At 61.1% G+C, this 12531-nt stretch overlaps 2 protein-coding genes across 3 annotated transcripts; both read left to right on the top strand.

Moving 5' to 3' along the window:
- Positions 1 to 588: 588 nt before the first annotated feature.
- Positions 589 to 2825, top strand: LOC111146528 (exosome component 4). The gene is made up of 3 exons (XM_022502087.1): positions 589 to 1146; positions 2094 to 2300; positions 2411 to 2825. Exons 1-3 carry the CDS (start codon positions 976 to 978, stop codon positions 2768 to 2770), a joined length of 738 nt encoding a protein of 245 aa, XP_022357795.1. The 5' UTR covers positions 589 to 975; the 3' UTR covers positions 2771 to 2825.
- On the top strand, positions 2711 to 11927 carry LOC111146527 (glycosylphosphatidylinositol anchor attachment 1). Of its 2 annotated transcripts, XM_022502085.1 has the most exons (13): positions 2711 to 2737; positions 3926 to 4225; positions 4472 to 4651; positions 4736 to 4847; positions 5028 to 5175; positions 5256 to 5357; positions 5441 to 5637; positions 5727 to 5923; positions 6019 to 6172; positions 6330 to 6425; positions 6574 to 6764; positions 6843 to 7013; positions 7170 to 7483. In XM_022502085.1, coding segments are annotated over exons 1-13 (2094 nt in total). In that variant the 5' UTR covers positions 2711 to 2735; the 3' UTR covers positions 7414 to 7483. The 2 variants fall into 2 exon arrangements, with proteins under 2 accessions (XP_022357793.1, XP_022357794.1); XM_022502086.1 differs by lacking the exons at positions 2711 to 2737; positions 3926 to 4225; positions 4472 to 4651; positions 4736 to 4847 and adding an exon at positions 9942 to 11927 and having other exon boundaries at positions 4960 to 5175; positions 6330 to 6764; positions 7170 to 7451.
- The last annotated feature ends 604 nt before the right edge of the window (positions 11928 to 12531 follow it).

The raw sequence follows: 12531 nt of genomic DNA, 5'->3' as shown, positions 1-12531 counted from the left end.
GAGATAAAGGAAGTTTCCAGAGGAATTTTCCTATGTTTTTTTTTTTAAAAAGACTTTTTGTTTATTTATTTGACAGACAGAGATCACACGTAGGCAGAGAGGCAGGCAGGCAGAGAGAGAGGGGGAAGCAGGCTCCCGGCTGAGCAGAGAGCCCCACGCCGGGCTCCATCCCAGGACCCCGAGATCATGACCCCAGCCAAAGGCAGAGGCTTAACCCACTGAGCCCTCCAGGCGCCGCATCGTCAGTATTTTTAAGAGACAAACGTAAACACTAAACTGTAAGGACAAAACACAATGCATGCCTCAGCTTGGGAGAATGAATGCATTTATGGCTGCAAAAGAACGAGAAACCATCAGAGACAGGACGCGGCTTCCTTCGAGCTGCGTCCGCCCACCGGACCCACAAGGAGCCTCCAGGCAGGCCGAGTCGCAGAGAGGAACCGGCCGCCAGAGCCGGTCGCAGGTGCAGGGGCAGGTGCGGGGGGAGGGGCGGGGCGGGAACGACCGGCGCAGGCGCAGGCGCAGGGGCTCGGTGGGGGGGCGGGGCCAGCGGGGTGCAGGCGCGTGCGGTAGAAGCCAGGGAGGGCCCGGGGAGTACGAGAACCGCCCCCACGGTGAACCCGAAGGGGCGCGACGGGGGCAGTTCTTCCCCGAGCCAGTCTCCACCTCTGGCCGCCATGAGACAGCTCCCCAAAACGGCAGCAGGCACCGTCTTCCTCCCCTGGCTCAGCACCGCCGAAGATTCCCGGGGCCGGAACTGAGGGAAGTCGCGCCGCGGGGGAGCGTAGTTTCCCAGGACCGGAAGTGGGAGGAGTAGGGCCGCCGGGCCCCCTGGGGGAACCGTAGTTCTCCAGGGCCGAAAGTGGGGGCCGGACCGCCGGAAACCGCGGGCCCCGGGAGGCCGGAAGTGTGGGTCAGAGCCGCCGGGAAGTGTAGTTCTGCGGGAGACGGAAGCGCGGCCCGCGGCCGGGCGCCATGGCGGGCCTGGAGCTCCTGTCGGACCAGGGCTACCGCGTCGACGGACGACGCGCTGGCGAGCTGCGCAAGATCCAGGCGCGGATGGGCGTGTTCGCGCAGGCCGACGGCTCGGCCTACATCGAGCAAGGCAACACCAAGGCGCTTGCGGTGGTCTACGGGCCGCACGAGGCGAGTGGGGCGCGCGAGCCGGGCGGTGCGCGGGGCCTCCGGGCCGGGCTGAGCCTCGGGGGGCCCGGCCGGCGCGCGCCTCCGTTCGCCCAGCCCATCCTCGGGGCCGCCCCGGCGCACTCGGAGTCAAAGCCGGGGCCCCTGCAGTGTGAGGCGGCGCGTTCCCTCCGGCGCACCGACTCTCGCTGTTCCGGAAGCACCGGGCGCGCCCCCTCCCCTCCCCTCCCCCGTCTCTCCTCCTCTCCCTTCCCGCTCCGGACTGACCACGCTGGCGTCATCCTCCGGGATGTACCTGACTTGCGTGGCGAGCCCCTCCGCTGCCACCCCACGCTTCCCTGCCTCTCCCTACCCAGTCACCTCGGGCGTCCGTTCCGGAGCCCTTCGCTGGACGCCTCCGTGGGCCGTAAACTCCGTGAGGACGGGGCTGTGGATGAATCTCCCGGCTCTACCGCCCCGTCTCCATTGCCGGAGAAGGGAGGAGCGCCGGGGTGGCGACGAGCGAGGCGGGTTTGCGGGGCAGAGGGCTGCCCGTGGGGAGGTGCGGAAGGACTCCAAGTGGGATCCAGTCGTCTCTAGGGAAGCAGCAGCTCGTCGCATTGTTGATCAGGGACACTGTTGAGGATTTTATGTCGCACGTGGTGGGGCAGCTTGGGAGGCAGCAGAGCTGAGGGCGTCAGACTTGGTATTTGCGAACCTATCAGCTCTCGCTACCAGTGGAGAACGGTTGGGAGGGCATGAGGCAGGGAAGAAACGGGGAGGCCTTGTTAAGAGAAATCCTGTCCAGGCGTGGTGGTGGCTTAGAGACTGGCCACGCAGCCCTCCCGCAGGCTGCTTTGCAGGTAAAGTAGGAGGGTGAGAGGGAAGCTGAGGCCTGGGTCTGAGCCAGAGGAAGGTGTAGTGGGAGCTGGGGAGCAATGAGCCCGGCTTATGTGTCCTTCCTCCCCCAGATCCGAGGCTCCCGAGCACGAGCCCTGCCAGACAGGGCCCTGGTGAACTGTCAGTATAGTTCTGCGACCTTCAGCACAGGTGAACGCAAGCGGCGACCACATGGGGACCGTAAGTCTTGTGAGATGGGCCTGCAGCTGCGTCAGACCTTTGAGGCGGCCATCCTTACACAGCTGCACCCACGCTCCCAGATTGATATTTATGTGCAGGTGAGCAAGCAGCAGCCATCAGCCCAGGGAGGGAGGGGGACAGGGGCGAGGAGGGTTTGGGAGCCAGGGGTCAGGAGGCTAATGGATGGGTGCCATGGGGGCCGCTGCAGGTGCTACAGGCAGACGGCGGGACCTACGCAGCTTGTGTGAACGCAGCCACGCTGGCAGTGCTGGACGCTGGCGTACCCATGCGGGACTTTGTGTGCGCCTGCTCCGCGGGCTTTGTGGACAGCACAGCTCTGGCGGACCTCAGCCACGTGGAAGAGGCCGCTGGCGGTCCCCAGCTGGCCCTGGCCTTGCTGCCGGCCTCAGGCCAGATTGCGCTGCTTGAAATGGATGCCAGGCTCCACGAGGACCACCTAGAGCAGGTGCTGGAGGCCGCTGCCCGGGCTGCCCGGGACGTGCACACACTGCTGGACCGTGTGGTTCGACAGCATGTACGTGAGGCCTCTGTTTTGTTAGGGGACTGAACATCTGCACCCCCTCCCCCGTTCCCAGAATAAAACCCACACACAGTGTGCTGAACTTTGATCTCCCACGGTGCTTCCACACCCTCAGAGCCTGGCCTGGTGCTTGCACTCAGGGGTGACTAGGGACCGTCCCTGTCCCCCACACATGAAGGACATACCGCTTGCAGTCTCAAGAGTCACAGCCCAAAGAAGAAGTTGGGGCAGGCGTGTCCCAGGATGGACAGAGCAGTTGTGCCAGGAAGGGTTTATTTTATTTATTTATTTTTTTTTTAATTTATTATTATTTTTTAAAGATTTTATTTATTTTTTTGATAGAGAGAAATCACAAGTAGGCAGAGAGGCAGGCAGAGAGAGAGGAGGAAGCAGGCTCCCCGCAGAGCAGAGAGCCCGACGCGGGGCTTGATCCCAGGACCCTGGGATCATGACCTGAGCCGAAGGCAGAGGCTTAACCCACTGAGCCACCCAGGCGCCCCGCCAGGAAGGGTTTAAGGCCGCTGAGCAGTGAGGTGCGGCCTGACATAATGAGCCAAGCCATCGGACGGGGACGGGAGTCTGTTTTCCCGCCAGCACATCTGGGGCCCACCATGGCGATGTGGGGGCCATGTCTCACACCTTCCGGACTATAGCTTGGACCGAATGGCCCCTAACACCCTAGGAGCCCTTTGGGCCTACTGAGCCTCAGACTCCAACAAAAGTACAACAGATACAGGTTCTCACCTGGGGGAAGGAGGCGGGTCCTCTCTACACACCTGTGCCCTGAGCACCAGCCCCTGCAGCCCTCACTGCACACCTCCCCATCTGAACAGGAGTGCTCCCTGCTTTTTACTCCACATACCCCAGCTCCTTTGAAACCCGTTTTGGCCAAGAGTACCATCTGCACTTTAATGCCTGTGGTTATCTGACCCTGATGACCTCGGCGCTGCGTTCACACGGGGATTTCCCTTGTGCACTCGCTGCCGTTTCTGACCAACATCCGTAGGATGGGTCTGCCAATGCCCCGGTCTCTCAGTCCAAGCGAACGTTCCTCCTCCCCTCCTCCCCGCCCCCCGGGGCGCTCGACCTGTCGCTGCCAGTGGCGGCTCGTTCGGAACGCTGGGCGGCCGAGCTCTCCAGAACCCCGCAGCCTGCCCTGATTTTCCGTCTCTGATTCTGCAGGTCGGAGCTCTCTGGCTCTGCCCCGCCAGCGCGGGCGGCCGCCGGTCGCCGTGCTCGTCCTGAAGGCGCGTCCTGCCGGGGAGCGCGTACCGCCTCTGCTCGGAGCATGCGCGGCAGCGCGAGGGCCGTCGGGACCGGAAGTGCGAGCGGGCGCGGAGCGGCGGCCCGACGGGAGCGCGGCCGGAACTGCCGGCCGAGCGCGGCCCCCGAGCCGCCCTTCCCCGCCATGGGCCTCCTGTCGGACCCGGTGCGCCGCCGCGCCCTCGCCCGCCTCGTGCTGCGTCTCAACGCGCCGCTCTGGTGAGCGCGGGGCCCGGGGCGGGACCCCGGGGGACCCGGGGCTCGGGCTGCCGGCGCCCCCCGTGCCCCCGCGGGCTGCTCGGGCCCGCGGCTCAGCTCCCCCGTCCGACGTCCCGAGCGCCCGGACCCCCGGGCCGGGTCCCTCCGACACGCCCCCGCCGTCCCCGGTGCAGCGCGGGGAGGGCCCGGGCCGGAGCGCGCGGACCCGCTAATGCTCCGGGGCGCCGTCGTTCCCTCTCCCCGCAGCGTGCTGAGCTACGTGGCGGGAATCGCCTGGTTCCTGGCGCTGGCTTTCCCGCCGCTGACCCAGCGCACTTACATGTCGGAGAACGCCATGGGCTCCACCATGGTGGAGGAGCAGTTCGCGGGCGGGGACCGTGCCCGGGGCTTGGCCCGAGACTTCGCTGCGCAGCGCAGGAAGTCGGGGTGAGCCGGACAGCTGCGGGCGTGGGGAGATAGTGGAGGCCAAGGCCAGGGAGCTCTGCCTAGCGGCTTTCCTTGTGTCCCTAGGGCTCTGCCAGTGGCGTGGCTGGAGCGGACGATGCGCTCAGTGGGGCTGGAAGTGTACACGCAGAGCTTCTCGCGGAGGCTGCCCTTTCCTGACGAGACCCACGAGCGCTACGTATTGTGGGGGAGAGGAGTGCCTGGGACCAAAACGCACCTGGGGAGGGTGGCTTGGGGCCGGGAAGCCCGGTGGTGGCATGTCCCGGCCCGGGAAGTCCCTGGTGGGCAGTCTAGGGCGACGAGGGAGGGCAGCCCTCCGGGGTAGGGTGGTGTTAAGTCTTCCCCATACTGTGTGCAGATGGTGTCTGGTACCAACGTGTATGGCATCCTGCGGGCCCCGCGCGCTGCCAGCACCGAGTCCCTGGTGCTCACCGTCCCCTGTGGCCCGGACTCTACCAACAGCCAGGCTGTGGGACTGTTGCTGGCCCTTGCTGCTCACTTTCGGGGTGAGGCGTGGGGGCTGCTGCGGGCAAGGGATGGTTTGGCCCCTGTCCCAGGCCCTGCTGACCTAGCGTCTGGTGTCCAGGGCAGATTTACTGGGCCAAAGACATCATTTTCCTGGTGACAGAACAAGACCTTCTGGGCACGGAGGCTTGGCTGGAGGCCTACCATGACGTCAACGTCACCGGTGGGTCGTCTGCCCCAGTCCCTCTCTGTGAACCACTGTCCTTGTCGGCCCCCCATAGGCAGCTCCTTCCCCTGCTCCCACAGGCATGCAGTCATCCCCTCTGCAGGGCCGGGCAGGGGCCATCCAGGCAGCCGTGGCTCTGGAGCTGAGCAGTGACGTGGTCACTAGCCTCGATGTGGCTGTGGAGGGGCTCAACGGGCAGCTGCCCAACCTCGATCTACTCAACCTCTTCCAGACTTTCTGTCAGAAAGGGGGGCTGCTGTGTACGCTGCAGGGCAAGGTAAGGGGGGCTGCCTTCCAGGGAAGCCTGGGCTTCCCACGGGCTTCTCTCTGGGGGGCTTCTCTCACCCTGCCCCTAAACCCTTTAAGCTGCAGCCCCAGGACTGGACATCCGTCGACAGGCCGCTGCAGGGTCTGCAGACCTTGCTGCTCATGGTTCTGCAGCAGGCCTCTGGCCGCCCCCATGGCCCTCATGGCCTCTTCCTGCGCTACCGTGTGGAGGCCCTGACCATCCGTGGCATTAACAGCTTCCGACAATATAAGTATGACTTGGTGGCAGTGGGCAAGTAAGTGGCTTTTGGCCCCCGCTTCCGTGCTTGGGGTGGGGGAGGGGGGTGGTCTGGGGGGCCTGGGTGGCCGTGACACCGCCCCACCCTGGCAGGGCCCTGGAGGGCGTGTTCCGTAAGCTCAACCACCTCCTGGAGCGCCTGCACCAGTCCTTCTTCTTCTACCTGCTCCCGGCGCTGTCCCGCTTCGTGTCCATCGGCCTCTACATGCCCGCTGCCGGCTTTCTGCTCTTGGTCCTTGGTCTCAAAATATCCTCTGAACCCCCTGTCTGCGTGTGGCCAGCCCAGGTCCTCTCCACTCTAGGCTGGGGAGAGCCCTCTGTCCTTGGGGGAGTGGGAGTGAGCCCTGGGTCTGCTGCCGGGTAGGTTCCATCACACCTGTCGTCAGGGTCCTTGACTAGACCATGCTCTGGAGCTGTGGATGCAATTGCATGAGGCCGGAGTGGGCCCCGAGGAGCTTGGGGGGGCCTCTGGACCTAGCCCTCCCGTCCTGCCAGCACAGGTGATGGTCCCCCAACTCTTGCTGTTGGGACGGGATTCCAGGCGGTCGTCCCTGCGGCAGCTCAGTTTCGATTGGTGGGGTGGTGGTGAGGATCCTTGGGGCTCCCTTGGCCCCAGGACCCATCTCCCATTGTCTATGTACCGTGCAGAGTATCGGGCTGGCCTCGCTTGTGGCGCCCTTGCTGATCTCACAGGTCATGGGTCTGGCCCTCTACATCTTGCCAGTGCTGGGCCAACACGTGGCTACCCAGCACTTCCCTGTAGCCGAGGCCGAGGCCGTGGTGCTGACCCTGCTGGCCATCTACGCGGCAGGCCTAGCCCTTCCACACAGCACCCAGCGGTGAGGGGCGGGGCGGGGGGGGGGGGGGGGGGGCACCCTGGCCACACAGGCCAGGCGTCTGAGCCCCTTGTCCTGCAGGGTGGTGAGCGCACGGGCCCCAGACAGAGGCTGGATGGCACTGAAGCTGGTGGCCCTCATCTACCTGGCACTCCAATTGGCCTGCATCACCCTCACCAACTTCTCGCTGGGCTTCCTGCTGGCGGCAACCATGGCGCCTGCTGCCGCGCTCACCACGCCCTTCGGGCCCCGGTACGTGCCGGCCTGCCCCCCGTCGCGGAGTTCAGCGCGCGCTGCCCCTCCCCAAGCCCAGGGCCTGCGCTGCTTCCCACCCCCGTGCCCTCAACGGGATGCCCCTCACTCCCCTGCCCTGCCCTGAGCCCGACCTGATCCCGCTTCTCCTCCCAGGCCCCTCTACGCTGCCCTGCTGGTGCTGACGAGCCCAGCAGCCACGCTCCTGGGCAGCTTGTTCCTGTGGCGGGAGCTGCAGGAGGCCCCGCTGTCCCTGGCCGAGGGCTGGCAGCTCTTCCTGGCGGCTCTGGCCCAGGGTGTGCTGGAGCACCACACCTACGGTGCCCTGCTCTTCCCGTTCTTGGCTCTGGGCCTCTACCCCTGCTGGCTGCTCTTCTGGAACTTGCTTTTCTGGAAGTGACGTGCGGCTCACAGCTCTGCAGCGTCAGGACTCGGGTGGTGCGTCCTCACGTTGTCTTCTTGGGAAATAAACAGCTTTGTTTCAGCTGCCCTTTGGTGCTGCTGACCGAGTGTCTGCTGTCCGTGTGGGGCCGCCCAAGCCCCTGGGCGAGAAGCTCTGCATGAAGGCTTGGCCTTCCCAGATACTTCCTTCTCGAAGGGCACTGCCCGACCCCCTGCTGCTGGCAGGAGTGAGGGCCCGAGCCACATGAGCCTCAGAGGAGAGCCTCGGGTGGACGCTGGGCCCGGGACCTGGAAATGGCGCATGCTGACCCTGCCCGGGCCCCCGCCCCACGAGCGTCACGGTAGGAGGCAGGGTGCTGGGTAGGAGGAAACGATGGGAGCAGGGCTTGGGGCCTGATGGGCTCTGGGTGTCCAGAGACCACGCTGCTCCGTCTGCAGCGCTGGCGTGGAAGGGGCAAAGGGGCCAGAGCTGGAGCCCTGCAGAGGCTTATGGTGTGGGCGGGGCACCTCCCGGGGCCAGAACCTCTATGTGGGTCTGGAAGGGGCATCTGCTTCCTTGGAGCTGAGCCAGTCCAGGCCAGACCCAGGGCCCCGGAGGAGCAGGCAGGCCACGGGACCCCGGAAAGGAGTTGGGAGGTTGGTGTCTGTCCTGGAAGGAAGAAAAGAGCAAAACGGATTCTTTAGCAATGCCAGCGTCACGTCCGCTCCCAGGAGGGCCTCTGCCGGCACCTGATGCGGCGGGCGGAAGGCAGAGTGGCCCTGCCTGCAGAGTGGTCTCGGGATCTGTGTCCTTCAGTGCCACACCCAGAACGGTGGGGCCTGGGAAGGCCTGTGGGGGAAGGTCTAGCCCCCAGGGCGTGCTGGTTGTCTGCTGATGGGCGCCTGTGTGTCCGGCATGGTGGGGGCTGGTGGTGCCGTCAGGGTGCTGGAGACCCCACGGGCACGAGCAGCCTGTCGCTGGCCAGCTGTTCCCATGATCCCGCGGGGGCCTGTAGTTCCTTTATTGTTGTTCTGCTCCTGAGGCTTGAGAGAGCGGTCACGCCCGCACCCCCAGGCCGGCTCCCCGGCTGGCTTCTGTTGAGTGCCCTCTGGCAGGTCAGGCACCGCTACTCCATGGCCTCGCTGTCTTCTGAGTCGCACAGACATCTCCGCTCTGTCTTAGTCGCCGCCGTCTCTATCTCTGTCTCTGTGGGCTGGCAGCCAATACAAAATCCCTTCTGGGCCTTTCAGCCAGGCTTTGGCCTCAATCAGCCATTTTTTTTTTTACCGCACTTAGTCACTTAAAGTACAAATCTTGAAAACACATTAAATCATGGGACATACAAGTGGAGCCAAAAGCAGAAAGATCATCTCAGGTGTGCTCTGAACTTACCTGTGCAGAATTCTTCTTGTCTACACAAAAGATCTGAAACCATGGAAACAACAAAGTTGGTTTGTCAGGGAAGCAGAGGTTTTTTTTTTAAGATTTCGTTTATTTGACAGAGATCACAAGTAGGCAGAGAGGCAGGCAGAGAGAGAGAAAGGGGGAAGCAGGCTCCCTGCTGAGCAGAGAGCCCGATGCGGGGCTCGATCCCAGGACCCTGAGATCACGACCTGAGCCGAAGGCAGAGGCTTAACCCACTGAGCCACCCAGGTGCCCCAGGGAAGCAGAATTTCTGTTCTGATTTTCAGTAATGTCATTTGTGTGATACTTTTTTTTTAAGATTTTATTTTTATTTATTTGACAGAGATAGCAACAGAGAGCACCAGCAAGGAGGAGAGGGAGAAGAGGGAGAAGCAGGTTCCCCATGGAGCAGAGACCAGGACGAGGGACTCAGTCCCAGAGCCCTGAGATCACAACCTGAGCTGAAGGCAAATACTTACCGGACTGAGCCACCCAGGCGCCCCTCTAGTACATTTTTTAAAACAAGGAAATGTCAGGGGCACCTGGGTGGCTCAGTCGGTTAACTGTCCGACTCAATCTCAGCTCAGGTCTTGATCTCAGTGTTGTGAGTTCGAGCCGTGCGTTGGGCTCCATGCTGCGCATGGAATCTGCTTCAAAGAGAAAAACAAGGAACTGTCAGGCTGTGAAAATGTAGGTCAGACATACAAGGAAAGAATCTCAGGTCATAAATGCTTTATTTTGATGGTGTGGCAGGGTCTGCGACTTGTGTCCAGTGTCTGTCCTCTGTAGTCATAGACCCCAATATGGATTCTTGTGCCTGGAGGTGTGGCCTTGTGACTATGCTGTGGCCAGTAGGATAAGAACAGAAGCTTCCAGGGTGAGTACCAGGCAAAGACTTCACCCAGAGACACCGCCCTCTGAGCCGGATCCGTTCTCCTGCCCTCGGGAATGTGGAAGTGATGGCTGGAGCGTGGAGTGTGTCGCCGCAGGAGGCACAGCCTGTGTTGGGAATGCAGGGAGAGGAGCGGGCACTCCCCGGCCACCCAGAGGCAGTGCAACCCGTTTGCGGAGCTCCGTGTCGTGGAAGGGGGAGCAAATTTCTGCCTCACGTAGCACTGTTACTCTCTGACGCTTGCTTCTAGTTCCAACCAACACACAAGGGGCTGTCGCCGAACCCAGCTCACAAGAGGACGGGGACTCAGCCGCCAGCTGTCGCGCCCAGAGTCGGGCTTAATCATGCGCGCTCCTTCCTTGCTTGTTCCCACGACCCAGAACCGAAGCACCGTGGGGGGCGGTGAAGCTGTCCTACTCCCTGCCGCTTCTCCAGCTCAGAGCCAGACACCCGGGAGAATACTCATCTGCATTTGTTGAATGAGAGGGAAAAAAGAGGGAGAGCCTCTGGAGGTCCCAAGGAAGCTCCAGGGGGCAGACGTGACAGCTCCTGAAGGGGCCTGGAGGGTCACCTATGGCTTAGGGTGTGGGGTGAGCACAGGAAGGTGAGGGTAGCGGCCCCCCCGCCAGCCAGGCCACCCTTCACCTACCTCCCAATGCCCAGCAGCCTCCGCACGAGCAGGCCCACTGTGGACGCCCTACTTGGCCTTGGGGTGCTCCTAGCAACTCACCTGCCTGTCCCAGGTTTCCTGAGCTTTTGCGAATCGTTTGCCTGGTCGCCCCTCCCCGCCTGAGGTTCCGGTGTGGGCAGCTCAGGGCACCGTTGTCCAAGAACGGGGCCTGCAGGCCCCAGCTGCCTTCACGCCCACACTCAGGCCCTGTCACCCGCCCAGGCCCCTCTTCTGAGGCCCCAGTGTGTCTCCTGTGCCTCCTGGATGCTGTGATGGTCGTCTCTAAGTCACAGTCTCCCAACCTGAGCACTTCCCACCCGACGGACCGTCTTCCCGAGCAAGTGCACGCAACCCTGGGCCACCGCGCAACTGCCTCTCCTCAGGGGGCCCATCACTCTCGGGACAGAGCCCGAGTCCTCGCCGTGGTCGCCAGGGGCTGTGTTGTTCCAGAGCACGCTTTCTCAGCCCCGGGAGCAGCCTGTACCTGCGCCGCCTCCCCGTCCAGCCCCAGACACCGTCAACCTTCGTTCCAGCTCCAGACTCAGACCTGAATAGGAGCGGGGTCGTGCGTCTGTGGTCTCTCGTCCGGCTCTTCACCCAGCGCTACGCCTTCAGGGTTCATCCGTGTCGTGCTGTGTCACAACTTCCCTCATGGCTGAGGAACATGCCACGTTCTGTTCATCTGCCCGACGGCTCAGGGACTGGACGTTTCGGTGGTTTGCTCTTTGATGGTCATTGTGGGAGATGCACCAACCACGGCTCGGGGACAAGCGTCGGTGCGAGCGCGTTTGCTCTCCGGGCACAGCGAGAGGAGAGCGGGGCCCCACGGTCCCTGGTGGTGCTGCTGGGACGCAGCTTGCGTGTTTCCATCTGCTTCGTCTTCCTTTTCATTCACCTCAAGTCATTTTCTAATTTTCTTCTTTGACTAGTTGGTTATTTAGGAATATGGTATTTAATTTTCACGTATTTGTGAATTTCCCAGATTTCTTTCTGTTATTTTTAATTTATATTGTCAAAAAGCGTACTTCGTGTGGTATTAGCAGCTTTAAATGTGTGGAGACTTGTTTGATCGAGTAACGTCACGGTCTGTCCTGAAGAATGTTCCACGAGCACTTGAGAAGGGTGCGTGTCCCGCCGGCTGGCTGCTTCTAGCATCGCGCGACTCCTCTCTGCTCAGCGTCTGTCTAGTTGTTCCGTCTGCTGCGGAACGTATGGAAAGTCCGTTATTGTTCAATTAGGTCTGTTTGTTCCTTCCATTCTGTCAACTTTTACTTCACGTATTTTGGGGCATTTGGGCAAATGTATCTTCATGATTGTTATGTCTTCTTGATGGATTCTTCTTTTTTTTTTTCATTATAAAATGTCCCCCTTTAACTCGTGTCAATTTTTTATTTTAAGGTCTATGCTGTTTGGTATTAGTACAGGCTCCCCGGCTCTCCTTTGATTACTGTTGTATAGATGGTGTATCTTTATCCACATTTTTACTTCCTATTTGTGTCTTGGAATCTAAAGTTTGTTTCTTATAGATACCCCATATAGGTGTATTTTAAAATCCATTATACCTTTTAATTAGAAACTTTAACCCATTTTTTAACTTTTTGTGATAAAGATAGATGTTTTCCAATGTACCATCCTATTATTTCTTTGACTATATCTTTTTTTTTTTTAAAGATTTATTTATTTATTTATTTGACAGATCACAAGCAGGCACAGAGGCAGGCAGAGGGAGAGAGGAGGAAGCAGGCTCCCTGCTGAGCAGAGAGCCCGATGCGGGGCTCGATCTCAGGACCCTGAAACCATGACCTGAGCCGAAAGCAGAGGCTTTAACCCACTGAGCCACCCAGGCGCCCCTTGACTATATCTTTTGAGTAATTTTCTCAGTGTTGCCCTTGAGCTTACAGTCAACATCCTTATTAATAATCTGATTTTGAGTAACAGTAAATTAATTCTGGGGTACCCGGCGGGCTCAGTCGGTGGAGCACGGACTCTTGCATTCGGAGTTGTGAGCTTGAGCCCCATATTGGGTGTAGAGACGACTTAAAACCTTTAGGGGCACCTGGGTGGCTCAGTCGGTTAAGTATCCAACTCCTGGATTCAGCTCAGGTCATGATCTCAGGGTCATGGGATGGAGCATCATGTCATGCTCTGTGTAGAGGCTGCTTGGGACTCT

The sequence above is a fragment of the Enhydra lutris genome, unplaced genomic scaffold (assembly GCF_002288905.1).
Source record: "Enhydra lutris kenyoni isolate GAN:26980312 unplaced genomic scaffold, ASM228890v2 scaffoldscaffold14, whole genome shotgun sequence".
NCBI classification, from domain to species: domain Eukaryota; kingdom Metazoa; phylum Chordata; class Mammalia; order Carnivora; family Mustelidae; genus Enhydra; species Enhydra lutris.
The sequence above is the reverse complement of the archived record's forward strand: the minus strand, read 5'-3'. Positions and strand labels throughout refer to the sequence as shown.